Source organism: Vitis vinifera, chromosome 12 (genome assembly GCF_030704535.1).
Source record: "Vitis vinifera cultivar Pinot Noir 40024 chromosome 12, ASM3070453v1".
In the NCBI taxonomy this organism is placed as follows: domain Eukaryota; kingdom Viridiplantae; phylum Streptophyta; class Magnoliopsida; order Vitales; family Vitaceae; genus Vitis; species Vitis vinifera.
The window spans coordinates 21,162,605-21,178,508 of NC_081816.1; the positions used below are offsets into that span (position 1 = coordinate 21,162,605).

Sequence of the window (15,904 nt, forward strand, 5' to 3'; positions counted from 1 at the left end):
AAGCTCCATTTTAATCAAAGGTTGCTGAGAAAATTACTAACAGGCTAGCAGAAGACCACTTATCACCAGATCTAGAATTAGCATCAAACAATAACACAACCCAGGAAAACAAAAACATTATTTACATGCTTCACTAATGATATGCATTGATAACCATAACTTCTGGGGATATGATGCTGCTCAACAAGACAATGCATTTGTGAAGCTCAGACGAATCGCAAAAATCATAGAGGAAAATCTCTTGAGCATTACCACATATAAGGTACAAGAAAGAAAAAGTCGATGTATGTGATCTATAGCTTGGGACTGAGATGGATCAGTGTTGAATATTTTCCTAAAATAAGCAGACTAATTACATTAAGAAATATTGATTGATATAGAACTTTAACCTCAACATTCAGAATTAATTAGGAAGAAGTTGAAAATACAGAAAACCTGAGGGAAGGAGCTAAGACACGGATGGAGGGATTGGCTTCACAGCATTTTGGATCCGCTGGAATGCCACTCTCACTCTTTCCTTGAGGCCTTCATTTTCGCTCTCAACATTCCCACTCTGTTTATCAAGATGCACCACATTTCCATCAACGCTTATCACCAGGTTCCCATTCCCTTCCAACTTCACATCTCCAAACAGAGAAACAAGAAGTGCGTGGATAACCTTTTCTGCTTTCTTCCCATTTTCTTCTTCAGTTTTTATGGCCTCTGATTCAACTATTACCTTGGGGATCTCAAGACTGATATTTAAAACTAGAGCCACAATGGAGTCAGAGACCATGTCACTAATAGGATCTGATGTCCAATGCAGTGAAATATGCTTCTCTGAGTCATGCTTCACTGTCACCCGTTCATGGACTCGAAAAGCTGGAACCTCAGATTCTTCATCTGGCAATGACTCAACACTCTCATATATCTGCTTCAGCCTGTGCTTTATTACACCAAAGGCACCAGTGTAAGGAATAGTAATCCTCTGGGTGACATTTGCCGTGGATAGCTGCCAGAAGACATGGAGATCGTCAGGTGCCATTATCTGATAAGTGAACCCTTTCTTTACCAGTAAACCACTGACAGTTTCACCAACTTCTGGGGTCTTTTCAGCCAGCCTCCCAATGGTTTTTGCCATTTTTTCAGAGTTGAAATACATTTCAACTGACTGACAGTTCTTTGGGGAAATAATTTTGGTGTTGCAGTCAGCAAACTGGGTGATAAGCTTCTGTTTGAGCCTCCCCATCTCATTAGCTTCTCCATGAACAAGAATGATGTTAGGTGGCATGAGCTCCTTCAAGAATGTACTTGTCTGTGCAAAATCTGCATGGGCAGAGAAAGAAATGTAATGGACCTGCATGTTGAGGGGAGCAGTAAGACCATTCATTAAAGTAACTTCCTTGGGTTCATTAATGATGGTTTTTGCCAATGTCCCTCCCACGACATACCCAGGTATAACACATGCATTTTTCTTATCAGAGCACCACATATCAAACAGTTGTCTTGACAACCCACTCTGAAGCCCACCCGGGCTCGCCATCACCACTGATGGACCTACATCATTAAAATTCTCAATGCTCTTTAAGGGTGATATGTGCTTGAAGTCAAAGGGATTCGAATTTGCAAATTGGTTGCGGATCCTCTCATTCATGGAATTGATATATGTCTGGTAAACAGCCATGCACCTTTTTGCAAGGGGGGAAGCATAATATATGGGGACGTTATGGAGCTCAGGATGGTTAGACCAATACTCATCAAGGATAAGAAGGAGTTCTTGGGCACGACCTAGAGCATATGCAGGGATTAGAACACGGCCCCCTTGAGAAATGGTTGAGTGGATGACATCTGTGAAGCGCTTTTCTCGCACATGCCGAGGCTGATGGAGTTGGACACCATAAGTGGATTCAATTATACAAATATCAGGGCAGAACTGTGGGATCTCAGCAGCACGGAGATGACGATCTTCTTCGCGAGAATAGTCTCCAGTGTAAAGTACTCGGACACCAGCAATATCAACCATAAACATGGCAGCACCAAGGACGTGGCCAGCTGTGTAACACCAAAATCGTATACCATTTACTTCTAAAGTCTGATGGAAATCAATAACCTGCAGAAGGGAGATTTAATTACAGTTACAGGAAGATTAAATGAGATAATAAAATTAAGCTACATATCTAAAGTCAATTGTTGTAAATGGCCCAACATTCTGCAATTGATCAGGATTATATGCAACCAATATTTTGGCATATGAGATACACACACACACACCATATTGCTTTTTTTAGTGAACAAGTTTTATATTTTATTAGATTAGTTATGTAACAATTTTGAAACTAAATTCAGAACAATAGAAAAATTGTTGTTGTGGAACACAAAACATGAATTAATATTAGAAGTATAGCCATTTAAATCTTAATAGACTAATTCCTACTATGTTAGTTTTATTTGTCCAGAACTGAAGACAAAACCCATCTGTTCTCATGGAAGGTGAAGTACAGAAAGCCCACATATGTTATAGAGATCTAAAACAGTAGTACTTACACTCAGGTAGAATCTATTTTTCAGGTATGAATGTCTATGGTAGAAAGATTAAGGCTTTAGGACAAGGTAGTAGACATTTGTGACACTATTAATTTCAAATAAGAGTCCCAAGATAGAACATTAGAGCTAATTGCAAATTTAAATAACCAGATTTAAGCTAATCTGTGATACATGGACCATTGTGACCATAACTTTTGTGTTTTTTTTTTTTTGATAGTTATTGTAACCATAACCTTTTTTTTTCCTGATAGACATTGTGACCATAACTTTTCAGGCCTTTGAAAAAGGAAGTGCAAGAGAAGGATTTCTCATCCTTCCCTACTTTACAAAACCTGATTTAAAAATGGAAGTGCAACTGTGCAAGGGAAGGATGAGAAATCCTTCCTTACTTTACAAAACCTGATCAAAACAGAGGAAAAGAAATACTCTCCAATAAACATCAAAACAACTCGACATTGCAATTTTAACACTTCGGATCTACAAGTTGACATCCAATCAAGTTGAGTTATGTTGAGAAATTCATGCCTTAAAACAGATAGTTACATTAAAGGCACAACCATAATCTTACATTACATGCATCCAATTATCATAAATTCACAACATAAAAAAAAAAAAAAAAAATACGTTTTGAAAAATAGAATCAAAGGCTTCATTTTTTATTTTTTATTTTTTGATAGGTAAATTTTGTTCCCATTGGGACTTGAACTTGGAACCTCCCGCAAACCCTCCCCATCCCTTTACCACCTGACCCAGGCCTGAAGGGCACCAAAGGCTTAGGCTTCATTCAACATGACATATAATAATACCTAACAAACCTTCTCAGTCAGGGTATTAGACAACTGATTAGGAACTATAGAATCATCATGCTCTTTTTAACTAAGAACACTTTCCAGGTAAGATATTATACGAGTTCTAAGAAAGCAACAAGTTCACAAAAAATTATAAATAAAAACAATACTAACATTGTCAAGGCATAAAATAGAGCAACAAACAGCATTAGGATAGTTGATGAAAGACAAAAATAATCCACATAAAAGAGTAAAACAAGTAGCATTGGATTTCTTTCATTTTATTTTTTATTTTATATATTTTTGGTTTGGGGGCGGGGGTGGGGGGGGGGAGGGGGGGTGGGGGGGGGGGGGGGAGGGGATGGCGAGATAGGCAAATAAGAATATATATGTATATAATAAATATATGTAAGAAAAGAAAAGCCCCGTATAAGTAGCATTGGAGCATTTGATGGTGAGAAATATGAAAAGATTTCCATGACTAGGAGTAATTTCTAGTCGATACTTGTTGTTTAGCTCAGTGCCTTTGGTGGAAGAAAACACATAGGATCTTTGAGGGTAAAGAGGTTTTTGAAGTTGAGGAAAAAGAAGAAGAAAAATAGAAAGTTCTGGTCATTGTTCCAAATCCAAGTTTCCATGGAATACAGTAGATGGAAGAACATTATTATATTCCTCTGGATGATAAGAAATATTAAATACAATAAAACTTAAAAGATAACATTTACAAAAATTTTCAAAACAAAAAATAAAAAGATGAAAAAAGCCAAATCAAAGTCACTCACCACCAACCAGGGAAAGGGATGCATTTAGATTAGCTTCAAAACCAGTTTGGACGTGAGGAGAAATATTACAAGCCTTAAAAAAATGGAGATTGAAACATACATCTATAAACAAAAATAAACGCACCTCAATTTTATCCATGGAGCGAAGAATGTCTTGTTCATCATACAACATATCTTCAACTGAAACTTTGCTCACTTTTACATAATCAGACAAAAGCAACTTGTAGATAGCCTTCGTTGCATGAGTCATAAAAACTCGCCCTTTGAATGTGGTCTAATGAACAAATTCAAATATTTTAGCTTATTTAAAAACATATGCAAAGTAATTGCATAAAATTTGACTAAGAAAATTGCCAACCTTCTCCAGGAAATATGGAAGGGATGCAGCATGATCCAAGTGAAAGCTGCACAGGAAATGCAACACATTACAATGCAAGAAAGTGGAAAGCACATCTAAAAGAACAGGGGAAGTTTCAGATGAGAAAGTAGAGTAGATAGACAAAAAGAAAAACTAAAGATGAAAGTTCCACCAAAAAGTTTCAAGATCTACAAAAGTTCATTGACAAGACAGACGTGCAAGATATCAAATGAAATGATTGTTAAGAAAATATGCTGGTACATGACACAACTAAGAGCACTGCTCAGAGATAAGTATGTGATTACCATAAATCCATTTACTGGGAAGAAACAATGCTGAGAAAAGCAATGGGAACTTCAACATAATCAAAGAAGGTGAATGATTGGGGTTTTTCTGAAGGAATTTTAGCTGATAGATTCAATTATTTGTAACCTCACGCGCTCTTACATATGAAAGTACATGTTCAAGTTTGTGTATGGACACTTTATGCAGAGATGCAAATGGGTAGGTCCATTAACCCTTTCATCCCTCCAGAACCCCAGAAAAGGAACCTGTAAGGCCATTGTATAGAGTGATCCCTCTAATACAGCTACAGAGAATACTCTCAAAACCATGCTTATAGTAGTAGATCACTAACTATTGATGTGCTTTCAACCATTTCAAGAGCGTTCATCAGCCATGCAGTCAGAATTTCAACTGGAGTAAAGTTGGGCTCAAGAAAGTCTACTCAAAGCCGAAAAAATCTCAAGGCCAGACAAGAGCCCAGGGATTTCAATTTTAGGAAGCTATTTCATACGAGGAAAGGAATCTCCAAGAGTTTATTCCTTGAGAAAAAAGAAATATTAGCGAATGGAATGAAGAAGCCATTGAGAAGCAGGAGATATTCAGATAATGGCTTAAAGTTTGGGTGGTAGATGTAGTCTCATTACTTTAAAGATATATCTGCAGTGCTCCTAATAGCACCAGATATTGATAAGAGAAGGTACGGATGGAGTACTTGCAGCTGGTCCTAGTCAAATCTTTATATGCTTTAACAATAGTTGTTTGGTCACTTTTTCTAAGTAAGGCCATTCAGGACAGAATTCATTAAATGATTTTTTTTTTTTTTTTTTGGCAGAAATATGACCATACCCAGGTATATAGTCCAATATAAAAGAACAATCATGATATTCTCTAAATTTCATTTCTCAATTCAGCAGATCACTAAGTTATAAAAACAAATAACATTACAATATTCAACAAGGAAAAAGAATATACTGTGTCACCAAAAGGACATCAATGGTTGAAGGATCAATCTCATCAAAGTATGGCAAAGCAGCCATGCCTGAGTATGCGGGATGAATTCCACAGTCAAACTATCATCACAGAACAGGAACAAAATAGAAACAAACAAATTATAAAAAATATCGAAAACAAAGTATAAAAACTAGCAACCAAAATAAACGAATAATGCATTATGGTATACCAATATGGTTTTCCCTTTATAGGACATGTAGACACAGGAACGGCCCACTTCATTTCCAGCACCTAGAGGGGTAATAATCAGCTGGTCTCCTCTTGTTAATGAGGAATCTGGTCTCTTCAAAGACTGTGATGGCCCTGTAGATGCCATTCTTCAACTGAACAATGCTCAGACCCCTTCAATTAACACCACTCTATATTCATGCAAAATGCTCTGCAACTGATTAAAAAATACAAAAAAAAAAAAGATTCAAAAAAAAAAAAAAAAAAAAACGCTTCATCATAAATAAAATGATACCCAAAAATAAATACAATTCCAGCAAAAGACATTTTTTCTCTTGGCAACTCCAGTTATTTTGGTGAATATATTTCTGTTAAGCTTGGGAAAAATAAATTTTGACTTTCAGTAAAATAACTCTGTACAGTTGAAATTTATATTTCCCTGAGAACATCTTCACTAGAAATAACCTATCTCCCCAATTGAAGCTCAAAATTTAAAATCCAGTACGAGAAAGCACTGTTTGTTTGCTGAGAAATTGCAGAACCAAAAATTTAAATCTTACAGCTCTCAGCGCTCATCCCCCTAGAAAGCAACATAAAAGCGCAAGATTCAATTGCTTCATTTCCCTCTCTCTCCTCACTTTTCTCAGCAACCAAACACAACAACCTTATATAAATAAGGAGAGAGAGTGAAGTAGAAGAAAGAAGAAACTCAAAACTTATAAAAAAAAAAGCATAGTATGAAGGCAATTATAAGAGATTCAAAATTTTCAACTCACTTGGTTGCATTTCCCACGAGTTTCTCGGGAACCAAACAGAGGGGAGGAAGAAAAAACATAAACTTCAGAACAAAGAAAGAAGAAATGCATAGAAAATAGCAGAGGGAGAAAGTTTCGAGAGAGTTAGAGAGGTTACAGTTATGAAATGATTTCAGACCATGCAAAGGAAGAGAGTGAACTAAAACCCCAATTTTGAGAAGATGCTTCCCTCTTTGCCTCACCCTCTGAAAGATTGATAAATACCGGGCTGGAATGGTCGGTCCGGATGTGAGCCGGGTTTGATCTGATGTGTGCCTCCGGTTTAAGCCATTTCGTTATTCTTTTACTTTATTTTTTTCCACAAAATTTTAATTTCAAAGCCAATATTAACATTTTAATAAAATATAGCCTTAAAAAATATGAGAATTATTTATTAGATATCTTTCAAGAAAAAAAGAATTGAAGGCCTCATAGCAAATATTTTACTAAAAAAATTTTTGAAAAAGAAAAATAATTATCTAACCTTAATATCTTAAAAGATAAAGAGACTTCAAGTATATGATAATTTCGAGACGTGAGTCAATAAAAATAGAAATTATAAAAAGTGAATTGATAAAAATAGAAATTATATTATGAATAATTTTTGTTTGGTATATATACATATAATGTATATGTTCGTGGGTTGTTAAGGATTTTTAAAAATATTATTATTTTATGTATTTATTGAAGTTATTAATTTAGTATATTGGTCCAAGTTGAGACCAGAATATTTTATTATTCAAGCAATTTATAAACATTCATTTATCAATGTTTTGTTTTAACTTAATGTAACATCAAAATTTTTAGGTTATGTTTGGTTTTCGGAAAATAGTTTTTTCATATTTAGTTTTACTATAAAAACTAGTGAAAAAAAATAAAATATAATTAAAATTAATTAGAATATTGTACATTTTAAAATTATTTAATTTTTATATAATGGAAGAAAATAAATTAAATGAGTTTAGAGAAGCATATAAAATAATTTATTAACTTGGACTCTATTTTTTTATTTTCCTTTACTTTTTCCTTCTTCTCACTTTTTCATTTTATTTTATTTTCATCACATTTTCCCTCAAATTTTTTGAGAACCAAACATAACTTTAAACTTTTGCATCAAATTGACAACTTATCAAATTCGCACTATCCTTTCTCAAACATGAAAGAGAATGACAGTGAAAAGTTTCTAAAACTTCCATTGCCCAAATAGGTCTTTGTCATACATCACTCGAACCCAACACAATATTCAGAGCTCCCAAGAAGAGAACAAGTCTCCCTACCAAGTGATGTTACTAGTTCCAGTACTTGCGCTGTTTGGATGTCTTGTCCAGCCTTAGAATCAATGCCATTACCCAACAAGAAGAAAACTTAGTTTTCAGCATGCTTGAAGAAAATTTATTCAGCAACTATAACTTATCCTCTAGCTTCAGCTTCTTCTAGCTCACCGAGCTTTCAGGTAAGAGAGTATTTTGTGTAGCAATCAAAACAGCCCCAGCATCTTTATTCTCAGATTTTCCACCAGTTTGATCTGAAGCTTAATCCCAGATTGGAAGGTAGAGCTTTTCTCTTCTTTCTGCAATTGAAGGTGCAGATTCTGCAAGTTCTGGGGAAACATCTCAGCTTGAGCGAATTGTAGACGTTCATTCTGTGCATGGATTTGGAGTTGCTCCAATTCTTCCTACTTCTTGGCAAGCTTGACAGTCTTCAAGGAGTTCTTGAAAAAGAATCTGAAGTACATCTATGAACAATCACATATGCATTTGGGCAATCTATAGGTTCTCCATCTGCTCTCATCGCTGAACTACCACATTCCTTCAGATAAATGGACCTGCCACCTCTGGTTTATTAAAGACTAAAACAATTTCCGTTGAACAGGTCTTTGCATAAACCTTCTTTGGGGCAGGAGACTGATGTGGAGTATACTTAAGTCGTTTTCAGATTAGTATTTGAATTGACCTTCTGAGGGGTGCCAAGTGCAATTCACCAAAATCCCAAACTGGAATTAGTCCATCTCCCATTTCCTTTGAAATACTCAACAATTTAGTTTCTTTTTCTATCAAGTTTGCCTTCAACTTTTCAATATCAGCCTACATTTTCTCTAGTTTCGTCTGTGGTTCAGCTTGTATTGGACTGGGTCTAGATTTTGCGTGTTCTACATGCTCATAAGTGCTTCCAAACTACACCATGTCCTGAACATATTCTTTCTGATACCTGACCTTGGCATCAAGAGCAGATTTTAAATGTCCCATCTTTAAGACCAGATTACTACTTATGAAGTAGTCTAGGCTCTCCTTCAAACGGCTGAGACAGTGAGCATTGTAACCACTGCCAAATACTTTGTTAGTTGCTGAAAGAAAGCTTGGGTTCCTATCTGAAATTAGAACCACATGACAATTCATCAGTAAATACTTCAGATGCTCTAGGAACCACAACCAGTTTTCTTCATTATCAGTATTAACCACCCCATAAACTAGAGGATATTAGTCATCATCTACATCTAAGGCAGATGCAGACAACAAAGTGTCTTTATGTGGCCCACTCAAGTGATAGGCGTCAACAAACAGCAACTCCCTGGAATTGACTTCATAAGTCGCTTGCACATCCATGGAATTAGCTTGTAAGAGTCCTCTGGCTTTCCAAAATTCGCTGTGCTGGAGAAAGTCCAATAGTGAGGGCTGCTGCTGAGCGAATGCAATAGTTCCTTTACATGCAGTTGAGCCACCAGCCTGTTAATTTCTCAGCTCATGGCGTAGGTGAACATTAAGCTGCTGAAGATAGACTGGCTCTCTACATCAGCTCACATTGATTTGTTTGGAGTTGCCCAATTTCTTTGGCAAATCTTCATTTTCGTGTCTCGAATTGTGGTTCAGTTTCCTTACTTCTTCTACCGCTGGACATTCCAAAACAAAACTTGCAAAAGCTTGAATGGCTTCTAAACTTTCTGCCAATTCAGAATTTTCCAACTGCAGGTTCACATTAGAGTTCTTTTAACTCCTCTGCTTCAGCAGCCTCAAAGCATTCCTTTTTAGCAGCTTCACGCTCTTCTGTTGCAAATCCTCTTTGATCACTCTCAATAATTACCAATAATTTTTGCTTGGGTTGAAGAACAAACCTTCTTGGTGTATACCTTAAAGGAATCGCAGTTTCATTAAATGTTTCACCCAGTCATTCAATAGTGAAGACCCTCAGCGCATCCCCAGCAGCAGCAACCACACCTTCAGCACACTGATCAGATGAAAATGATGCAGCAAATTCAAGTGTCTCATAAGAAAGCGGTGTCAACAGAAAATGCCCTCAGTGAATATAGCCAAGCCGAGGGTGGCTTGACAAGCATAGCATTGCACGTTGGCCTCTCACAATGACAGAGAATATCTTTGGGGCTCTTAGTCCTAAGGATCGGGAATGAGCATCAGAGAGCTGACCTGTCGCCATATCTACCACCAGTCTGAACAAAACTCCATTCTGCGAACCAACATTAAGAAAAAGACTAGCAGGGCGATCAGCACCAACCTTATCACCTACTGATGCCTGAACTTCGAGAGAGAGATTCTGGAGGAAAAGAAACACTTTGCATACTCAAAATCTGCATACAGTCATCAGGATCCAAAGACGAGATACGAATAGTGTTGTCACATTATCCGACTGCGAGAAAATGAGATCTGTCTTCCTTCAGGAACCGGGGCAATGTTAGAACAAGCCACATCCCCAGACATTTCATGCTTCTCAACCTCCATCAACTGACCAGTCATATCCACCTCGAAATATATAAGCTCTCCTTCACTCAGTGCAATAACCACTTGAAGCCTATTGGGACCAACTTTGATGGTTGTCCTCTTTCCAGGAGTTCTCCACTCGTTAATGCGCCTGCCTTCTCTTACATAACGGAAACCACTAGGGTGAACTCGCGGCAAGGAATCATCATCACCTATCGAAGAAACAGCAAGGGATGCTGTAGCATCAAGAAAACCACTATCGCTTCTTCAACCGTGTCACCAATTGAAAGCACAAGAGTAGCATTTGCAATTGAAACAACACTATATGCATCAGACTCATCATCGACATTCTTGCTATCGCTTCTAAATTTAGGATCCGGAGGAAAGGAGCCCGAATCAATGCTAAATTCAGTCAAAGCTTTCTTCTAGCAATCTCTAAAAGAGGAGCAGAAGGCGTGCACCAGTAGAACAAAGTAAATGCTGAGTAAAGCCCCTTGAAGGCCATGGTACTGTGTAAATCAATAGGCATTCCAAGGCAAAATTAGGCCATGGCAGTAGCTTGAGTACAGTTTTAGTCTCTGATTTCTCCACAGATGATCAGCAAGTTTCGGAATTTTTAATATTCTCTAAGCCAGAACAGATACATAAAAGATGAAGGTTGGACGAACTACTCATTACTGATATCAACTGCACCTGAATTTATTGATGGCCATCATTTTTTTGTCTTCAGAATCCATTTTCATTGCAGCAGTCCCATTAAATTTTTCTGATGACTCCCACATTGTCATCCCCTATTGAAGCAATTCTATCAACAATTTCAGTAATTATGTCAACACCAGTATTCCTTAATGAAAATACAACAAAAACTTTTCCACAACATTGGCCAAGGGAGCAAAAGTCTCATTCATTATTCATAAGGAATGTCATGCTGAAGCTTCTTCCACTTCCTTAAGCTTTTGAAGCAAATGGCACTGAGACCATTGGGAACATATGCGAGGGCCTTTGAAGAAGGAAGTATTCCAGCCACTACTGAAGATAGAAGGCATCAGGAAGGCCCCAATTCATGCAAAGCAGAAAAACAAGAAAGGCCATTAAGGCCAATTTTGGTCATGACAATCATAGCATGAGAGTTTTAGGATCCCGTAGAGTCTGCAGAAATGTAAGTAGTAGACCCAAGCGCCTTTAACAAAACCCACAATCCTGTACTCTTCTGTATGCAGTCTCTTTGCCAAAAGCTCTGCACCTCCCAGATTCTTTAAACAGGAAAACTGCTGCACTGCTGTTGTCCATGAGCTGCTCATCATGGGCACCATTAGATTGAACAATGAATGCGAAAGCAAGAAGGCGAATCTTGTTGCACAATCTGTAAGTTCTGAGAGGAAGGCACGAGCATATCTGATTCTGGTCAGGCGCAAGTTTGTGCTCTTCGCAGTCCTCTTGGGCATTAAACCATGTCTTGACCACTGCCTAGCATGTAGGTTCCCAGTTTACTGTTGCCTTTAGGGATCACAAGGTCCATATTTATCTCAAGTCTTGGCAAATCAGTTCTCTTTCTCGTCAACCTACTGGAATATCTCAGAGCCAATCATCCAGTAACCGAGCTTTAGCCCATTAACACTCAACCTTACAAAACTAGACAAGCTGCGATGGGATTCATGGAGATAAGGAAATAGAACCGCCGGAAGTACACTGAACATGCTGCGGCTTGCTGCAACGTTACCCCTCATATCAAACACCTCTGTCATCCCCTCAAAACGTGCCCAAATATACTAAGACTCGAACATCGTACAAGAAAGGAAACATGGAACATAGGCAGAAAATATCAATCAACATAGACAGCCCCGTTTTACGTGTCAATAATCTAGGGCTGGACAGGGGGACAATACAGAATAGGATTTAAACATAAACAGAGTATGATCAAATTCAAGTATGGGGTCACATATTTTAGAAGACACCAACGACATATAAAAGAATCAGAATAAAAAAAGGGCAAACAAGAACACAGAGAGTAACAAGAAGCATACCTGGACAGTCTTGACTGCAATCACTCCTTCCCCGCTATCGTCCACCTCCAAAATCCGTGAAAACCTTTGTTCCTCTTTCTTCATTCGAAAACAATCCCCTTAAAAAAAAATCCCCTCTGCTCTCCTCTGTTGTTGCTTTAAAAGCCTCTCATCTTGAATCTGAAATTCCCCCCCGGTAGCAAGACAAAATCTCAACTCTTTCCTTTTTCCATTGCCTTTGTTCAGATCTTCCTTTTCAAAACATGGACTGAATCTTCAGTTTTTCCAAAACCCACCAAAATAATAATAATAATAATAAAAAACTAGAAAAAAAAATATAAAGTATTAAGTCAAAATCAAAATAAAGATAAATAAATAAATTAAAAAAAATCAGGAATCATATAAGAAAAGGAAAAGAGAAGATCAATCACATGTAAGTCATATAAGTCATGCATGCTATGCAATAAGGTTATCTAGGCAAACTATGCAACCATGAAGGAAAGTGAGTCAATGCATGAACTAATGGGTCGGGCCTTGTGGTGCCTAAAGTGGGCCTAGGTGGGCCAAAGTAAACCTGAGTGAGCTTAGAAAAGTGCTATAGTGACCTAGGGTGAACTAAGTGAAATCTAACTTAAAGTGCACCCAAAGTAAAGTCTAACCTAAACTCGAAGGGTGACTAAGGTCACAATGAGGAGCCAGATAAACCCTCAACCAAAGTCTCCAAAGTGGCTTAGAGAAGACAAATTGCATAGTAGTAATTAGTTACAAATGAACCATTGTAAAATACTAAATGAGCCCTCAATAGAACATGTGCTAAGGGGACAAAATGAAGGATCTATACTAATAGAACAAAAATTCTAAAATCTTCAAATCTCAACTTTTAAACCAACATATCAACCATAGTATTTTTGTCCAAGCAATTTCAAACTAAAACAATAGCTAACAATAATTAAATTCTAATGTTTAACAAAGTCCCCAAAAAAGAGTTTAAACAAATATCCTAATAAAGCCAAAATTTTCATTCTAACCATCACTTCTCACCCGAACTTAGGGTACCTGAAAAATTAATGAGCTCAAAACTCAATAAGAAACATTAATATAGTTTCATGGATCAAATATTTTCATTCATGCTTCCAAATAGGAGATATAGGGTATAATCATTTTCATAAAACGTTTGAGTTCAAACATGCTAATACATTTTAAACAGTTCAACCAAACATTTTCATATATATCAAAACCATTTCATATCAAATCCAAATCAAATACATTTCAATTATTTTTATTTTGGTTACCAAATAATAAATGACGCTTAGTTAAGTGAAACTTTACAAATGGGTGGTTAGCTTCAAATTTGTTCCTTTTAAGGTGGACATAATCAAAAGTAACCTCTAATCAAAGCCCTCAAGGCTGGGGTTTAAATCAATTACATTTTTTATCAGGAAAATGTAAAGGTCAATTATTATATCCTGTTGACAAGGGCCGAAAAGTCAACTATTATACCCCATTGATAAGGACCAAACAAATTAAAGTCAAATTCTTTGTTTTATTTATTCAAACTTACGGAAAACATAATACCTCCATATATTCTATTATAAACAAAAGAAATGTTATAATATATTTTTTATGCAAAAATATATTTGATCCATACATAAAAGCAAAAATAACACACACACACACACACACACACACACACACACACACACACACATATATATATATAATTATCTCTTCAAATTGATAAATGGTAGTTTTTTTATTCATACTTTCATTCGTTCATGTACAGAGTATATATAGAGGGTAATCACCATTCTAAGAATGGGAAAGAATGATACAAGGAAATAATGATATAAGGAAATAACAACTAATATCCTAATATCTCAACTTTCCTAATATCTCAATATTCCTAATATCTCAACACTAAATGATATAAGGAAAGAATGATATAAGGAAAGCATTCCTAATATCTCAACACTCCCCCTCAAGTTGGTGCATAGATGTCACACATGCCCAACTTGTCTAAAAATTTTGAGAACACTTGACTTGAGACAACTTTGGTAAGGATATCGGCCAATTGATCTTCTGATCGAATCTTAGGCAATTCCACAATCTTATCATCCAAATTTTCCTTAATGAAAAATCTATCCACCTCGACATGCTTTGTACGATCATGTTGTACTGGATTATGAGCAATGTCACATGCGGCTTTATTGTCACAAAACAATTGGATTGGTTGCCTAGATAGGTAACCTAAATCCTGTAAGAGAAGTCTTAACCATAATGCCTCACAAAGTTCTAGAGCCATACCTCTAAATTTCGCTTCTACACTTGAACGAGCAACGACATTCTGCTTCTTACTTTTCCATGTCACAAGATTACCACCTACAAAGGTAAAGTAACCAGATGTAGATCGCCTATCATCCACTGCACCGACCCAATCAGCATCAGTATATACTTCTATACTCTGATGATTAACATTTTTAGTGAACAAAATTCCCTTCCCAGGAGCATTCTTCAAATACCTCAAAATACGCATGACTGCATTCATATGTTGCTCTCCAAGATTATGCATGTATTGACTCACTACACTCAATGCATAAGCAAGATCTGGTCTTGTATGAGCTAAGTACATTAATCTCCCCACAAGTCTCTTGTATCTTCCCTTATCGGTTGATACTTGATTAGACTCAACACACAATTTCAGACCTTCTTCTATTGGTGTATTAACAGGTTGACATCCCGACATTCCAGTCTCCTGTAAAAGATCTAAGGCATACTTTCTTTGAGATAGAAAAATTCTTTCACTTGATCGAGAAACTTTAATCCCAAGAAAGTATTTCAGAGGACCTAGATCTTTCATTTCGAATTCTCTAGATAGATAATTTTGTAGAGCTTTTCTTTCTTCAGGATCATTTCCTGTAACTACCATGTCATCCACATATACGATGAGTGTCGTAATCTTACCATGTTGCTTTTTCAGGAACAAAGTGTGATCTGAATTACTTTGACGATAGCCAAAAGCTCTCATTGACTTTGTGAACCTTCCAAACCATGCTCTCGGGGATTGCTTCAACCCATACAATGACTTTTTCAATTTGCACACCTTCTGACATTGCTTTTCTGGCATCATGCATCCTGGTGGAAGATCCATGTATACTTCTTCAGATAACTCGTCATGCAGAAAGACATTTTTCACATCGAATTGTTGTAATGACCAATCTAGGTTTGCAGCTAAAGACAGTAATACTCGAACTGTGTTGATCTTAGCTACGGTGCAAATGTCTCTGTGTAGTCAATTCCATAAGTTTGAGTGTACCCTTTTGCTACCAGTCTTGCTTTAAATCGTTCAATACTACCATCTGCCTTGTACTTCACAGTATAGATCCAACGACACCCAACTGGCTTCTTTCCTGGTGGACATTCTACGAGTTCCCATGTTTCATTCTTCTCCAATGATTTCATCTCTTCATTCATGGTTGCTTTCC

The 15,904-nt window shown here is 36.8% G+C and overlaps 1 protein-coding gene across 6 annotated transcripts; it reads right to left on the reverse strand.

The window, feature by feature from the left end:
• Positions 1 to 227: 227 nt before the first annotated feature.
• Positions 228 to 12,685, reverse strand: LOC100261042 (cleavage and polyadenylation specificity factor subunit 3-I). 6 transcript variants are annotated; one of them, XM_019223540.2, is made up of 6 exons: positions 12,444 to 12,685; positions 5,917 to 6,132; positions 5,709 to 5,806; positions 4,452 to 4,497; positions 4,218 to 4,367; positions 228 to 2,089 (listed from the first exon to the last, which is right to left on the reverse strand). In XM_019223540.2, the coding sequence occupies exons 2-6, from the start codon at positions 6,061 to 6,063 to the stop codon at positions 449 to 451; spliced, it is 2,082 nt and encodes a 693-aa protein (XP_019079085.1). In that variant the 5' UTR covers positions 6,064 to 6,132; positions 12,444 to 12,685; the 3' UTR covers positions 228 to 448. The 6 variants fall into 6 exon arrangements, with proteins under 6 accessions (XP_019079085.1, XP_010658085.1, XP_010658084.1 ...); XM_010659783.3 differs by lacking the exon at positions 12,444 to 12,685 and adding an exon at positions 6,828 to 7,010; XM_010659782.3 differs by lacking the exon at positions 12,444 to 12,685 and adding an exon at positions 6,692 to 6,956.
• Positions 12,686 to 15,904: the final 3,219 nt, after the last annotated feature.